Source organism: Protopterus annectens, chromosome 3.part0, assembly GCF_019279795.1.
Source record: "Protopterus annectens isolate FY-2018-M chromosome 3.part0, PAN1.0, whole genome shotgun sequence".
In the NCBI taxonomy this organism is placed as follows: domain Eukaryota; kingdom Metazoa; phylum Chordata; order Ceratodontiformes; family Protopteridae; genus Protopterus; species Protopterus annectens.
Genome location: NC_056731.1, coordinates 718,730,223 through 718,746,869, shown reverse-complemented (window position 1 = coordinate 718,746,869; position 16,647 = coordinate 718,730,223). Strand labels below are relative to the sequence as shown.

The following is a 16,647-nucleotide window of genomic DNA, read 5'->3' as shown; positions in this document are numbered from 1 at the left end:
GCATTACTTACTAAAGGCAATAAAGTTTTTTGCTAAAAAGGAAAATATTTATGTGAGAATGCTCATTGTTAAAAATTGAGAAAAAAAGAACTGATATCATTATTAGTTACTCAGTCTTTTCCAATCTATTGCTAACACATTCCTGGGGTATCCCAGATATCAAACTCTGTCATCCTAATTCTCTTACTAGCAAGACAGCTTCATATGTTACTATTTATACTCTATGATATATCATGTTCACTTTGAGCTGTAAGTGAATGCACAGGAAGCCCAGAATATAAAGTATACAAGACATTTTAATTGTTTTCTTCCTAATATTTTTGTGGAAATTTCATAGTGAAAATAGAAATCTGAAAATGCAGTAATAGCCTTAATATATAAAATGAAAGTTTCTTACCAGGATGTATACTGTGGATATAGAAGCCTATTAGAAAGTATATAACTGAGTCTATAAGAATCATCCAACATATCCACCCAAAGGTCAAGACGTCATCTTGAGTTGGAGACTGGTACATATTATGCCACTGAATTCCTGCCAATTAACGTGAACAAGATAAAAGAAAGATATTTGTTAAATTGTACTTTTATATCCTTTTAGTTTCATACATTTTCATATTAAAATTCAGATTTATTAACATGCTTACACGTTTATCAAGTATAAACAGACAATATAACATATACAATACTGTTAAATAAAATAACATGACACCTAATCTGCAAACCCACATTACGGAGCATATGAGCTTTCAGTGACTTTGTAAAGTTGACCATTGCGGGAGACTCAAAGTTACTAATGGCAGATGTTTCTAAATGTATGCACCTGATATGAAATGGAAACAAAACTGATGGAATGTAGCCAGCTCCTAGAAAACTCCAGCAGCTTCTGTGTGGCAGAGAGCAGGGATCTAGACAATAAGTTCTGAAGTTCTTTCTGGTATAGTGGACCTAAATATGTAGTGCTAAATATACTAAACATAATAACTTTGAGTGTCAAACTTAGATCAGTAGATAGTGCAGATTCCACAGAAACACTGCAATATGTTGATAGCATGACATTCCAGTTAGCCAGGCTGCAAAGTTTTGATTCAGCTTTGAGCACTGAAATACAAAATTAGGGAACCATAAATAAAGGGATTTGTAATAATCAAGGTGCCAGAAGACCAAAGTGCAGAGAACCATAAAAAGTTCCTTATTTGGGAATGTTTGATTCAGTTACCTTCCTTAGACTGTGGCATAAAAAACTTACCACAGTAAGCTTCTGTTTCATGAGTGTTAGCATGCCATCATGGATAACACAAAGACCTTAAAAATGTCAAAAATACCATCTCTATGAACATACAAAGGTTTAGAGCCAAGCAGTCTGAATTCCTTAAAATGCTGTGTTTTAGTATGACCACCTTATTTAATGTTTTACTTCAAGCAATTGCTGCACTCCCAAACCCAGATGGCTTCCCAATCATCACCTAAGGAATTTACAGTTAACACATGATCCTTAAGGAAGGATAGGAATAGTTTTATATTTGATGTTTAGAAGTGATACTGAATGACTACTTCTTTGAATGATCTCCGCTAGCAGAAGCATATACATGGAAAAATGGACTTGAAATGGAGATTTGTGAGTCTCCACAAATATATGGCTCTACTTTGTTTAAACAAAAGTACATTTAAACAAATTTTACTTAACCGAGCTGAATCCACTGAAGCTGCATTACAACGAATGCATGGACTGCCAAATTCCTTTCCCTGTGGAAGGAACCACTTGGACATCATGGTAATGAACTGAAATGGAGGAAAAGTAAGCCCACCCTACTTAAATATACCAACTCCAAGATCGCACTAAAGATCCACAGAACACCATGGTGGTCAAGTCGTTCCTTTCACAGGGAAAGGAATTTGGCAGTCCATGCTTTCATTGTAATGCAGCTTTGGTGGATTCAGCTTGGGTAAGTAAAATTAATTTAAACGTACTTTCATCTAAATGAAGTAGACCGATATGTATATATAAATATCTATATAGGTACTTTATAGTTAGCTGGCACATTGTTTAATTGACCGTGATGTTGTGATGTTGTTGGCATGTCCATTGAACTGATTTCTCTTTAGCTGATTAGTACATCTGTTATTTAAATGACTATAGCATAATTTATATGGGAATTGCAACATAGGTTTTGCCTTGAGAAAGAGACGTATAGAGAGAAAATACTGAAGAGGTACACAGGATGGGATCTTTAAGGAATAAACCGATTACCAAGTATTTTGCCTCAGCTTTTATTGACCAGGAGGGGCTACAAACTAAGTCATTATTTTCTTTTAAGAAACTTTTTGAGTTGACATGCCTTAACATAACAATACATTTTGCTTATAATATAAAGTGGTGCCTCCAGTGGTTGTTGATATCATACTGGTGGTTATCAGTCAAAGTTTGTTCTGCATATAACAAACTATGCAATACTTTGATCTTTACATCTCTGCATCAGGCACAGACAATCCCACTGTGGCTCAATTTCAACACTAATGTAAAGACAGATGTGATTATTGAATCAGGGATTATTAATTTTTTTGGCTTTTCTGAGAAAATAAGCCAGGTGATGGCACAATTCATACACTAGGGAGGACTGGGGAAAAGTGTTGCAAACAAGTGCTGCACTGTTTTTGTTGTTGTTTTGTTTTTGGAGTCACAAATGGTGACTTACACTGCAGGTTTTAACTACCGTCTAACTGTAAAGACTAAGCAAAATGAAATGTCCTGAGAACATTGGTCTGGTGTTTCTGAAACAGCTCAGAAATACTATTGAAATTAGTCTTGTGGTTTGGTGTTTCTGAAACAGTTCAAAAGGTACTTCTATACAGAAATAAATTCAGTAGTATTTCTTCAGTATTGGATGGATGCAGTGGTGCAGCGGTTAGCATTGCCTCCTCATAGCAAGAGGTTTTCTGGTTCAATCCTCAGCTGGGGTGCCTTCTCTGCGGAGTCAACATGCCCTCCCTGTGGTCATGTGGGTTTCCTCCTGGTGCTCCGGTTTCATCCCAAAGACATGCTGTAGATGGATTGGACACTCTAAATTTATCCTAGGTGTGAGTGTGTGCATGTGTGTGCCTTCTGTGGAAGGTTGGACACCAGGCTGGCAACTCAACACCATAAAAACTCCACTGTCAATCATGAGCAGACAGGTGATCTGCTGTGTCGACCCCTAACCAGGAAAAGCTGGAAGAAGTATTTCTTCTGTATTGTTTTGTTGCCGTATAAGTTTCTACTAGGGAAGTCTGTAATCTATAAATTAACTTTATGTTGAAAATAAAGAAGCCATATGAGTGGGGATTTTTGCAATGAAAAAAGCAATAAGTGAATTGTTGACTGTAAAACTAATAACTCTATGAGGTACAAAGGGAGCAAAAAGCCAAGTATACAAAAAAAAAAAAAAACTTTAATATACGCTCACTAAGCACTTTCAACCAACTGGACTTTCTAAGACCAAATACAATGAGAAAAATCTTCATTTAAAATAGTTCAAGTTGCATGATAAGCAAAGAACAAATCAAAAAAGAAAACTTGTAATCAATCATGCTGTAAAGGCTTGCTTACAAGAACCACCTTAAAATTAATGATATTGTTAATCCCATGAAGGGTACAAGCATTCATCTTGACTTGCCTGTAATATTCTTTGGCATCCAAAATATCCATATCAGTCGTGACACCTCTTAGATTTTTCTGAACAAAATCTAATACAGAAATTAAAAACTTGCTATTGACATAACTACTACTATGCCTGCTTAAAGCATTACTTGTGTTCCAACATAAATAGAGTTTACGTGTTCATATATTCTTTGATGTAAATGTCTGTAAGTTTACATAAAAAGTTGAACAGGAAGAATAAATGGCCAGATAAACTACTTGTATAAACAAGTAAAATTACCTAATACCTCATAAGATTTCTTATAAATAACTTCATTAATAACTTAATTAATAACTTATTAATAACTTGCCTCCAGTTATAACACAAGACCAAGTCCTGAAAGTGCAATCAAAAGCTAAAAATAATGGGGTGATAGGTCCTAACAATATCCCTGGATGCATCTTAAATAGCATAAAGCACGATTTAGTAACCTACCTAAAAACATTGTTAAACCTCAGCCTCCATACAGGTGTTGTACTAAGTGACTGAGAACAGCAAATGTCATTCTCCTGTATAAGGGAGGATCTTCCACAACCCTAGGTGATTACAGACTCATAAGTCTGACCAGCCTCCCATGTAAAGCCATCGAAAGACCTTTCATGGAACTAATCAATATAGACATAAGGAAACACCAAACACTGCAACCATGTCAGTTTGAATTCGTCAAGGACAGGTCATGCTTACACAACTTGGTGGACCTTTTTACAGAGATTCTTATGAAGTCCCCAGTTTCAGGGGATGAAAGTGCTTAATCTGTGTCTTTGTATGTTGGAAGAATAAAAACAGCTTGGAATGAAGAGTTTGGCTGACTGGTAGTGTTTCCTGTTACTTCACAGTGTATATTGGAAGAATAAAACAGCTTGGACTGAAAAGTTTGGCTGACTGAAAGTGTTTCCTACTGCTTCACAGTGTATGTTTTCGACTTTTTACAGAGGTCTCCAAAGCAATGGATGAAGGTAAAATAGCACACACAGCATACCTCAACCTGGCAAAAGCTTTTGACACAATACCCAAATCAAGCATAGTGCATTACCCACTGAACTGCCAGCTGGCTCACAGATAGGATACAGGAGATCAAAAGGAGGAAGCAACCTCCACAAAAAAAACAGTCACCAGTGGAATTCCACAATTCAGTGCTGGGACATTTCTTTGGCATCTACTTCTCTGAAGTAAAAGTCAGTACCAAAGGGATCTTGCTGATTAAGTTTGCAGATGACTGCAAATTAGGAGCAGTCATTGAATCCTCAAATGGCTTAGCTATATTTTAGGAAAATTTGTCCCAAACAAATAACTGGTGCTATGGACTGAAAATAAATGCTAACAAATCCTTAGTAGCCATACAGATATGCACAGGATTGTGGGTGATAAACCATTGTTTACTTACAAAACAAGTAAGCATCCAAAATATTTACTGTATTGCAAGGTATACAACAATAAACCAAATACTGTTGAGAAATGTAGTACTTCTGTGTGTGGGTCCTGTGCACAGTGCATACCATTTTGAATGCCAACATTGTTACCAGTAAGAAATATTATCAGGCATTAAGTTACTTTACTTATTTATCTAAGAATGTAGTGGCCATGTGTTCTTTCTATTCAGCTTTTTATGTAGGAAGAACATTCAATGTTTTTAGCAAAGACTATATGAGCATACACAGCCAACATGAGTAATACTTAAGTAAACATAATAATGGTGGCAAGTTTTTATTTTCAGTATTACATTTTATTCAGTTAAATCTTAGTGGTGGCACTTGGATAGCAAAGAATATCACTGCTGGCAGTTCAAGTTGAATGCTTTTACCATTATTGGAATCAAAGATGTCATTATTTTAAAGGTGGTCCTTATGTTCTTTTTTATCATGTAACTTGAACAATTTTAATTGAAGATTTTTTCTCTCAGTAATATGTCTTGAGGAAGTCCTATCTCAACAAAAGTGCTTACTGGGTATATGTTAAAGTAGTTTTTGTACTCTTGGCTTTTCACTTTTTGTTCTTAATTTTATTGTTTGGTTCTTAAAGCAGCTTACTCAGAAGCAAAGCACTTCATTGGGTTAAAACAGCATTGTTTGTGGTGGCAAGCAGGGAGGGGACAACTTAGAGACATACTCAGCTCGACTGTGCTAGTTGAAAAATAGTGTGGTATGTATCACATACAAGCAAGCAACTGCATAATGACATGCAAATGGGAAAGAATATACTAATGAGAATCATTACATATATAAATGATAAAACCAAACTTAGTGGTACAATTCAGAAATGTATAAAATTAGTATTTTGAGCAATGGCAGTCAGCTTATATGAACACCTTAATTTTTTGCTGAACGGGTGTATCACTAATGCCTAAGCTGCTCGGTGTGGCTTCTGCTATAGCCGGGCAGCATTGTGTTAGTGGTTACCTCCATGACCAGGACATAATATGTGACTGATGTATGGAGAGATACTTCATATATGAACTGGTAGATGTATCCTTATATGGTCTTAAGGGGGATGAGTGCACTGCCTATCCAAATGGACAAGAAGGTTTGTGTAACATTAGCCATCCTTGCTATGTGGACATGTTAGGAGTTTTGTAGGTACTGGCCTTGTGAATCATACACCAGTTCCTTGAAGAGATGCTACAGCATATGGTGGAACATGTATTATTTCCACACACAGCAGTGAAGAGAATCGCTACTATGCAAAAATTCTACAGTCTAACCCATTATCCTGAAGTTCTCATTTCCTTTGTCTGTACCACATTATTATTAGGACTCCAGCTGCTCCACATGGTGTCAGCAATGTTCTCCAGAAGGGCTTCCACTCCTACAACTGCCACCTCAGGTGCAGTACACAGGCTATTATATACAATGCGTCTGTGAGCTAACCAGGCAGTACCCATGATTCACATTTCTGGCGCATGTACCTCCTATGCCAGCATTTTTTATGCAGTGACTATAGTTGATAGATACAAACACTGTCACTTTTGTAAACCAAGACATCTAGTCCTTTGACATATACAGATCCATTTTAATTGTGTTTGTCGGGTGCTGCAGGTACTGCTGGATGTGCTTTGCAGCTGTGGCTCATGAATTCCACCCACAGGACTCACAACATGGCATACACCACCACATTGCTGCAGACTTGTAACATTGTCAAACCTGTGTTTGGACTACTGAAGACATACTTCTCCTTCCTGGTTGTATCTGGTGGTCCACTACAGTATTCTCCTGACACCTACAGCAAGATATTTTGAGACTGTGCTATGCTGTACAACATGGTCTTATGAAAACTGTTATAGCAAGGGGAAAATATAGCACTGGCTGACATTTCTCTGGTAGCAAAAGAGGAGGAGATGGGTGATTATTCACTGTAAAAAACAGCAGACACCCTCATACAAGGTAGAAGAAGGTGCAGTATGTTGTGGCACTGGCAAAAAGGTGGAATCTGTTCCACAACTATAGGCTATGACAACGAAAGTGCAGAGAAAATTTGAAACAGATAATAACACACCAAGGTTATACATTACAGTGTGTTGAATGGGCATACTGTGTATCAGATATTACAATACTGATATAGTGAATTAATTAACTTGCAAGTTAATTCGTTCATTGGAGTTTAGTTTTTACTTGCTTGGTTAAAGTAGTGAAATAAGCCAGAGGTCTAGGCTAGGCAAAGTCATCATCATTTGCACAGGATTTAGTGGAGCATGGTGACAATGAACAGCAATGTTAGCATATCTGGAGAGGTCATAAGTTGTATCTCTGATAACCTCAGTTATTGCTAGTCAGTTGGAGCCATTGGGATTCACTTTCAGTAGTGATAAGGGGGAGTTTCCATGAACAGATTTCTGGCTGGTTGAACCATGTGATTCTGCAGTGTCAAGATGGAAGGCATCTTGTTCAGAGGATGGCATATCATATTGGGTGAATAAAAATGAATGGCACTAGGACCTCCACTGTAGTGTTACATCATACTGACTATAACCACAACACTGTGTTTAGGCATAAGTATGTGCTACCTGAAGAAGGCTACAGGGAGCATGCCAGCATTGAAATGTGGAACCCTGAACACCTTGCCCAGTGGGATGTGCCCATCATGTAGCAGAAAGATAGATGCCCTCTCACATGAAAGTATCCACAGTAAGGGGTGGAGGCAGCAGTAGACAGTGTGTATAGTAAAGCCATCTCTGGAATGGTGGGTACCATTTATGTTATTGTGGTTTGTAGCCTGGCAGTGAGCAACCATACCCTGACATGACCATGGTGATCTGTTCCCTCTGATGCATTGATAGTCCAATTTGATCCACCACTGACTTTACAAGCTCTATCTGCTCCAGGTCCTTCTATGCCTTATCACTCTGCATGTGTTGCAGGATGCCCCACAGTTCTTACCATGCTTGCAAGATTTCATGCAAGCTCCACAGCACACTTAGAATATCTGGCATGGTCTGATTAGTAGTCATCTGTACCAGGATCACAGATCTACACATTGGCTGATTGATGCCAGGGTAACTTCTGGGTAAATGAATGTTCTGGCATTATGGTGGTGATGGTCACCTACATAACTCTCCCCATTGCTATGCGTGCATATCTGAAAGACTGTGCAGCCATTTGATTCTGTCTCATGCACTGCTGACTGTGTATCATGGGTGCAGCTGGCATGGATAGGATAACCTTTACTAAACACAGCTGATAGCTAAAGTTGATACTAAATGTCTACAACCCCCGCAGCTGCGAGTGATATGACTGCGTCCAGTAATGTTAGCATTGCTGATGGTGCTACTGTGCAATCTGATTGTGTCATGTGTCATGTTCTTGCTACCATTATTATCAGCCTCTGGGGACCTGCTGACATCAGACAAGAGCTCATCTGTTGTGTTAGATCCTCTACCAGTGAAACCTGTAAAAACGTAGAGATAACACACCAGTACTGTACACAGCTGATGACCATATTATTACTTGTGCTGCAGGCTGTCCCTTTTGCAGCCCTGATGTTCCTGGCTGGCACAAGTACAAATACATTTGCCTAAACCAAGCAGAGGTGCAAGTCAGACTCTTAAAGGAATGGTGCATGGCACTACTTAATTGGGGCATCCTGTATTGACACCAATTCAGTCTTCACCAACCTAGTATCAACAACCTATCCTCTGCCAGGTATAAGATTATCTCACTTTCCCCACTGATGATAATAAGAATTCCTCCATATCTGTGAGATACCTCTCTTTTGGAGATTCAGCACCATGGTGAACCTGCCCTTGACAATTTCCTCTGACTTGGTTTTGACATGGGATAACATATAACTGATCCTGCAACACATACATTGCATAATGGTATTATGGCAGCCCATTGCACTGATTACCTGCACCACTTCCAGCCACACCTTTTCCTGGAAGGCCTTATCTCATTTATGCTTGTCAAGGATACACCTGTCGTGTCTATTTTCAGCCTGGAGTATTAATTTGCATTTATTTATGTATTCAATTGTATTTACTAGTGAAGTTACACTCCCACCATTCCCATTCCTTCAGTCCTATACAAGGACACACACACACACACACACACACACCTGTGAAAATAGGTTCACTATAACATAGTCAAATGTGACCATGATGAAAACCATAATGCTGCACCCAAAAGGTTGCAAGCCAGGATTGCAGACAACCACATAACCAAACACCCATAATTGCCCCACCTCTGGACCCATGTTAACACTAGTTCCTATATCCAAACAGACCAGGAGATTAGACATTTGTCATGTTCATTTATGTAGTCTTTGGCATTCCTGTCTTGCTTCCTTTTTGGAAAAGCAATATGGCTTTCAGCATATAGAAACCTGAGAAAATATGTGATGATCACTCATTCCAGCCAACAATTGCCTTCTATCTGTCCCCAACACCCATGTTGGGTCACAGTACTTTGCGCTGATGTAGGATAACTGTTTTGACTTTGTAACATAGTGTGGCCACTGTAAAGTGCATGGCTCATGAAATCATAGTGGGGCCATTGTGAGTTTGTAAACCATGTATGTTATTTTTGATTTGACAGCTTGGTCTGTGACCAGTGTACTGCAGACTCGCCATTCCCTGTAGAATGTCATACTCTGTGTGTGCATAGGGCACAACATGTATTCACCTATATGACAGGACTGTAACAAAGGCTGTGTGTGCTCCTGTGGCCTTGTCATGATGCACCACCACAGGACTGTAGTTTGTCCAGCCTGTTCCCTGTGTCCTTTGAAAATGAACTCCCCGCACTTGATTGCAACCTGTCCTGCCTATTCCCTATGCCCTGTCAGGATGAATCCCACCTCAAAAAATTAATACCCATTCTGTTTGTTCCTGGATAAGTCCCCCAAAGACTGTCATTCCCTTAACATGCCATGTACATTGCTACCACATACTTTACACTGCTGGGTAAAAGTGTCTGTAGCTGCCATGACCTCTTCAGTAGTCCTGAGGTCCATTACTAGGTATACTGGCTGCACTTTCCAAATATGTCAGTACACTCTAATAGCCAATACATTCTGATTGTATATGTTGTTCAGTGTAAGACAGTCTTCTGCAAAATGGTAACCTCCATTATATTATACTAAAATAGGGCTTTTAGGGGCCATTATTCTAATCAGATGATATAGATTGAATGTCCCTGAATTGTACCAGTAAGACAATATGTTATCACCCCTTATTCTGCACTATGGAGACCTGTCCTGCTCATGCATGGGCACTGCCATCATTTATGGTGTGTGTACCTGGGGATCCTTGATATTTGAATTGCAGTCTGTATCATGCTAATAACAACTGTTATCCTGCTACTTTGCTGCCATAAACAGGTACTGAGGTCAAACAGAGTTTTTTGGGTTTCAAATTTTGTGATAGGAATGGGCCCCCATTCTAAGCCAGGGTACAATTAGAGTACCTGAAATTAATATTGTTTCAGTCTTTGATATTAGGTAAGAGTGCACTTCTTAGCACCCACAATTTGCCCAGAATTGCCTCCTTTTGTAATTCATAAGTGGTTACATGCATTAGTAGTTTGACTGTATTTTTTATTAGACATATTGCTCCTACAAATATTGGAACTCTAAGTATCTTTTTCCACTTTGTTCTCCTTTCTGCCTGCAAATCCTGTTATTTTTATGACTTTGTGTCTCAGACACTGTAATCAGTATGTGTATAAATATCAATAATCAATGCAGCTTTTGTCTTTTTCATGGATTACTATATTTGTTTTTTTTTGCGTCTATTTTTATACTGTTATTAATGGGTGATCCCATGTGATATACACTTCAACGTTCTCTATAATGTCTGGTGGTTCATGTTTCCAATGCTTCTCAGGTACTTCTTTGTTGTAGGCAGCGTTTGTACAATCCCCTGTGCAACAGTCTTGTCACATTATTTTCAGTATATAGACTCTCTGCTACGAGTATATCATACCCAGCAACAAGATGTCTGACTGCTTCCAGTTTTTTTACAGAACCTTTATTTGTCTCTTTCTCCTTCCTTTTCAATGGATTTTTTTTAACCCTATGTGCATGTAGTCCACTATTCCAGGCTGCAATTATTAACCTTTCATCTTTTGAGTTCAATTCACCTTTCCTTAACCATTCCTGCGTCAAATTCTAGTTAACATGAGATTGTCCCTGGAGATCTGTCGCTACTTACCATTATATTTATGGATTTTTGCACATCTCTCCTTCTCATTTGATACTTTTCTATATATTCTTTATTTTGTTTTTAGGATATTCAGTTGCTGTCTGATTTTTGTCTACTAATGGTTTAATTTCCATTCCCACTTGATACCAAAATGCTTCTGCTAGACTAAGCAAAGAAGTCATCGTAGACTTTTCCTCATGTTTTAAAAATTCTACTATATTTGGATCTGAACAGGTCAGCAGATTTGTAGGCACTCCTGCATTTGCAAGGATTATATTATCTTGGTATTCATTGATGTTTATATATCATTTTGTAAGCATGAAGCATGTTTTTTGTTTTCATGTCCAGTCGATCCAGCAATTTTGGGGGCTACTTGATGACCCCAAAACTGTAAGATATAACAGGAAGAGTGAATTGAGTTCACTTGTATGCTATTCCTAGATGTCAAGGCAGTTTACAATATCAGTTTTAGTTTTCTGAAGTATTCCTTACTAAGCTTTATTTACATTTGTTGTTTACAATATCAGTTTTAGTTTTCTGAAGTAGTCCTTACTAAGCTTTATTCACATTTGTTCATGTTTTATTATTGAGCCTTTATCTATTCCCAGATATTTATACACTCCTTCCTGCTCAAGTTCCTTTATATCACATTCCTGTCCCAGGTTGATATTGTTTGGTGTTGCAGCTTTCCTGTTTTAAATCTTGCTTTTGCACATTTTTCAAGACCAGAGGTCATTCTTATATAATCTGAGAAAGCATTAATCATTTGTAGTTGTGCTTTCAAATCCTCATCTGATGAACTCTACATTTTTAAGTCATCCACAAAAAGAAGATGAGAAATCTGAGTTGTTTAAACACAAACTGTAACCATAGCCTAATCTGTTAAGTAAGCAGCTTAATGAGTTAAGGGCAAGACAGAACATAAACAGTGACAAAGAATCACCCTGGAATATCCCCCTTTGAATGTTTATCCTTGAGGTAATAATTTGGCCTTTGTCATGGCACAACTGCAAAGTGATTTGCCACTGTTTCATAGTCACTGTAATGTAATTGATCAACGTGGGGGTATGTCTTCTACACCTGTAAGCATTCCTTTATCCATGAATGTGGGATGCTGTCAAATGCTTATTTATTTATATTATTGTTGTTATTATTATTACTATTTGTAATCTGTTAATGCCATACTTAAATTCTTCCCCTTTTACAATTCTCTATCATGACTTTATTTAGCAACAAATTATCCTTTGTTCCATATGACTTTCTTTTGTTACCCTTTGGTTCTATTGCCATAATTGTTTTTTTTTTTTCTAAATGACTGTAAACTCTGTCTGCATAAATTCCAGTATATAGTTTGTATATTGCTGGTAGGCAGGTTATTAATCTATAGTTCTTAGGATGGCTTGCAGATTCACTCTTAAGGAGGAGTATCTTTTTTTCCTGTTGTTAACCAGGTTGGAATCTGTTCGGGATGTGCAAAGAACTAAGTGTTACTCAAGGCTATATTTTTATGTAAAGATGTTAATACTCTTTTAACAAGAAGTTAGGTACCTCATCTGGTCCTGGGGTTTTCCAGCTAGGGGATTCTTTTATTTTTGTCTTAATCTCTTTCCACTCTTAATTAATCACACTTCATTTCCTCTACATTATAGCTCATTACTGTTTTTGTATCCATGCAGCATTTTTGTTATATTCAGCCAGTCTTCATAAATACTTCTCCTAAATATTTCTGTTTCTTCTTTTTTTTTTTTTGTAATGTTTCTGTTCCTTTTGCTTTGTTTCCCAGTTCTCTATAGAATTTTTTGGGATCATTAAGAATTAGCTTATTTTGTACATGTCCTTCATATTTATCTGTATACTTTCTAAGTTGTTCTGCGTGAGCTGATATTTTTAGTTTATTATACACAAAACTGTAATACACCCAAAGCAGGCACAGAAGGCTAAATGTAGACACTCCACTCCACGGCTTAGAACAAACAGTTTAATAAAAGCCAATAAAACACGAAGATGTAGATGTCACCTCAAGATTGTACAAACAGTATACGATATCCACAGTAGTTAAGCGCTTTCATCTGTCTAAAGGCAGACTTCATCAGAACAACTGTTGTTGTACTCTAGTTGTTTAAATAAGCCCTTTTGGCGCCAAAACATCCTTCCCATATACATTTAGTTAATTAAGTTTCTAATTAAAATTGTATTTTATTATTATCTTAAATACTATAATATTAAAAACGCATGCATATTTACAAAAATATATATTGTATTATACAAAAAATATACTTTAAAAATGTGCATTGAAAAATGTCTTGACACTTAAGTCATATATATATATATATGTGGACAAACATTAAGCAATGTCTATATACATAATTTTCCTATGAACTATATGAAATATATATGAATATAATAGATGTTCCTAATCCTAGGCACTATGTTAAATTACATGTCCTACTAACAAATAAACACTGAACGTTAATTCACTCTTGTGACAAGAGTTATCCCATACTTAAAAAAGGCTTTATACTAATATAATCATTCAATCCTGGGAGTCTGGTGGCATCTGTAAGAATCTGCCATTTACTCTCCTTCTTGCACAATAATACTTTAAAATTTCCCCCTTGCACTGTTACGTCTACATGATCAACTATGGTAAATTTAAATTGATGTTTGTCACCACTATTCAGAATATGTTTATATAAAGCATTTTTCGTGTTTTTGGTTCTGATAGAATAAAGATGGTCATATATCCTTTGTCTCAATTGTCTCTCCGTCTTTCCAATATAAAACGCCGGACAATAACAACAAGTGGCGATATATACCACATACTTTGTACGACAGTTCCCTGCCATACTCTTGATTACAGTACCATTAAAGTTGTCCAATTTAAATCTACATGTTTCGTTTATATATCTACACTGATTACATGCTCCGCATCTTTTTGTTCCCTTAATTTGTACCGTGTCCTGATGTTTTTTGGTTTCCAAAATCCTTTTAAGGTTGAATCCCGTCTTATATACAAATTTAGGCCCAATCCCTAATATCTGCACTAAATTATCGTCCATGGTAATAAGATTCCAGTGTTGTCTGATAATGTTCTCAATATTACTAACCACTGGAGAATATGTAAGAACACATACTCTATAAGTGAAACCTTCTGTTTTCAGATTGTGTATAGGTGCAGAACCTGTCTTGAAACTTTGACCCAACAATGGTACATATTTTTTACCCCACTCTCTTTGTACATACCTAACTGTATCATTTAATAACTGCACAGGATAACCTCTATCTTCAAACATAGATTTTATGTTTGCCAACTCTTTCACCATTGTGTCCCTGGTAGATGACATACGGGCCGCCCGTATGCACTGCCCTTTGAATATATTTCTAAACATATGTTTAGGATGGTTGCTGCTATATTCTAAATAATCGTTGGAAAACGTTTCCTTCCTGTATATTCTAGAGGTAAATCCTTCTTCACTTTGACTAATAAAAGTATCTAAATATGCTACTCCCTGGTTGTTTGTATTAAATGTAAATTTTAAAAAATTGGTAGTACTATTTATATAGTCAATAAAAGGTTGAATCATTTCCTGTGGGCCTTTCCAAAGGATAAACAAGTCATCCAAAAATCTTGAGTAGTAAACTATGTACTTATAGAACTCACAATTAAACAAAAAAGTAGTCTCCCACTCCAGCATAACTAAGTTGGCGAATATGGGGGCACAGGATGCTCCCATAGCAACGCCTCTAGTTTGCTTGAAGAATTCATTTTCAAAATATATATAATTGTGGTCCATCACTAGTCCCATCATATCAGTGATCAAACAAATTTTATCCCAGTCCAAGTTGGAATATTTTCTAAGACTATTACAAAAATAATCCAATCCTATTTCCTTTGGGATACAGGAAAACAAGTCGACAACATCGATGGTAATATATGTGAGGTGCCTATCCCATAACAGCGGTGTCAGATGACTAAGGAACATCCAAGAATCCTTAATTAAATGGGGTATATTATTGTATACTGGTTTCACCCATTTATCAATGGCTACCCCCATAAGGAAGGTTTTGGACTTACTGCCCGAAATAATGGGTCTGAAAGGTGGACTATCCAAGTTTTTGTGGACCTTTGGAATCCCTACAATAGTGGCCAGGGTAGGATGTTCAACTTTAAGATAATGATAGACGTCGCTTGTGATTCTATGGTCAATCAAATATTCTTCTAAAGCTAGGTCTATACGCTTATACCCTATATTCACTTCGTTCAAAGAAATGGCTTCATAATTGCCAGAATTATACAATATATTGTAAACTTCATGTATATAATCCATTAAGGGGTACAACACTATACCTCCCCCTTTGTCAGGCTTCATAATCCTCACATCCTTACTGTTGGTGAGAGTTTCCAAACATTGTTTTTCACCATCAGTTAAATTATCATCATTGCTCCTTTCCGTTTTGTGTGTTTTACAATAATTGTATATATCCTGGCTGGCCATTTTCTCAAAACTAGCTATAATGGGATTACTTGTGGGAATATATGTACTTTTCTTTTTAAGAACACCTTGTTCACTAAATTGTTTGTCTGCCTCTTGTGTGTTAAATTGGACAGCTAGATTCATTCGACGGCAATATAATTTAAATTCAGTAATAACATCAACTAAATTAAACTTAACAGTGGGTATATATTTCATACCTTTTGCAAAAAGAGTGCAAAATTCCTCTGTTATAGCAGTACTGGTATAATTAAATACTTTAAAGCCTTTGTACGTAGTTATTTTTTTATCTGCTGTAATACTATGAGTCATGACTAGTTCAGGTGTCCCAAATGAACTATGAATATCAGTAGTCTGATGTACATCAGAACATGATATAGTCCCAAATGCACTAGGTGAGTTTGCCTTTTCATCCATCACTGATATTGCATCCTTAAAATTATTATCACCTGTATTAAAACAAATGCCCACTTCCTGCACGTTTATCTCATTCTCCAATTCCTTGGGGTGTGTAGATTCTTCTGTGGTGGGAAATACCTGCCCCCTCGAAAATTTGTCTCCTGTTTTTCTTGCCTATCTTCCTTTCTAAACAGTCTTTCACTATCACCAACTACATTACCTTTGGCCATATGTACGCCCTATTGTTGGAATATTGGTCCAAATCATGTTCTATTTTTCTGCTTTTTCTATTAAAAATAGTAGTAGCTTTTTGTTCAGCTACAGCAAACTGTTTTTCATGTAGTTCACCCCAATTGGGAAATGCATCATTATGTACTATCTCATGGTTCAACTTCTCAACTTCTTGTACCAACAGAGCCAATTTCTCATCATTATTCTTAACCAATAAATT

General features: G+C 36.9%; 1 protein-coding gene across 1 annotated transcript in view; it reads right to left on the bottom strand.

Moving 5' to 3' along the window:
- LOC122796911 (ATP-binding cassette sub-family A member 13-like) overlaps positions 1–16,647 on the bottom strand; it is a 3,979,956-nt gene that overhangs the window by 3,527,109 nt on the left and 436,200 nt on the right. The window contains exon 9 of the mRNA XM_044065669.1: positions 398–532. Coding sequence (XP_043921604.1) covers positions 398–532 — 135 coding nt within the window. The remainder of the gene's footprint in view (positions 1–397; positions 533–16,647) is intronic.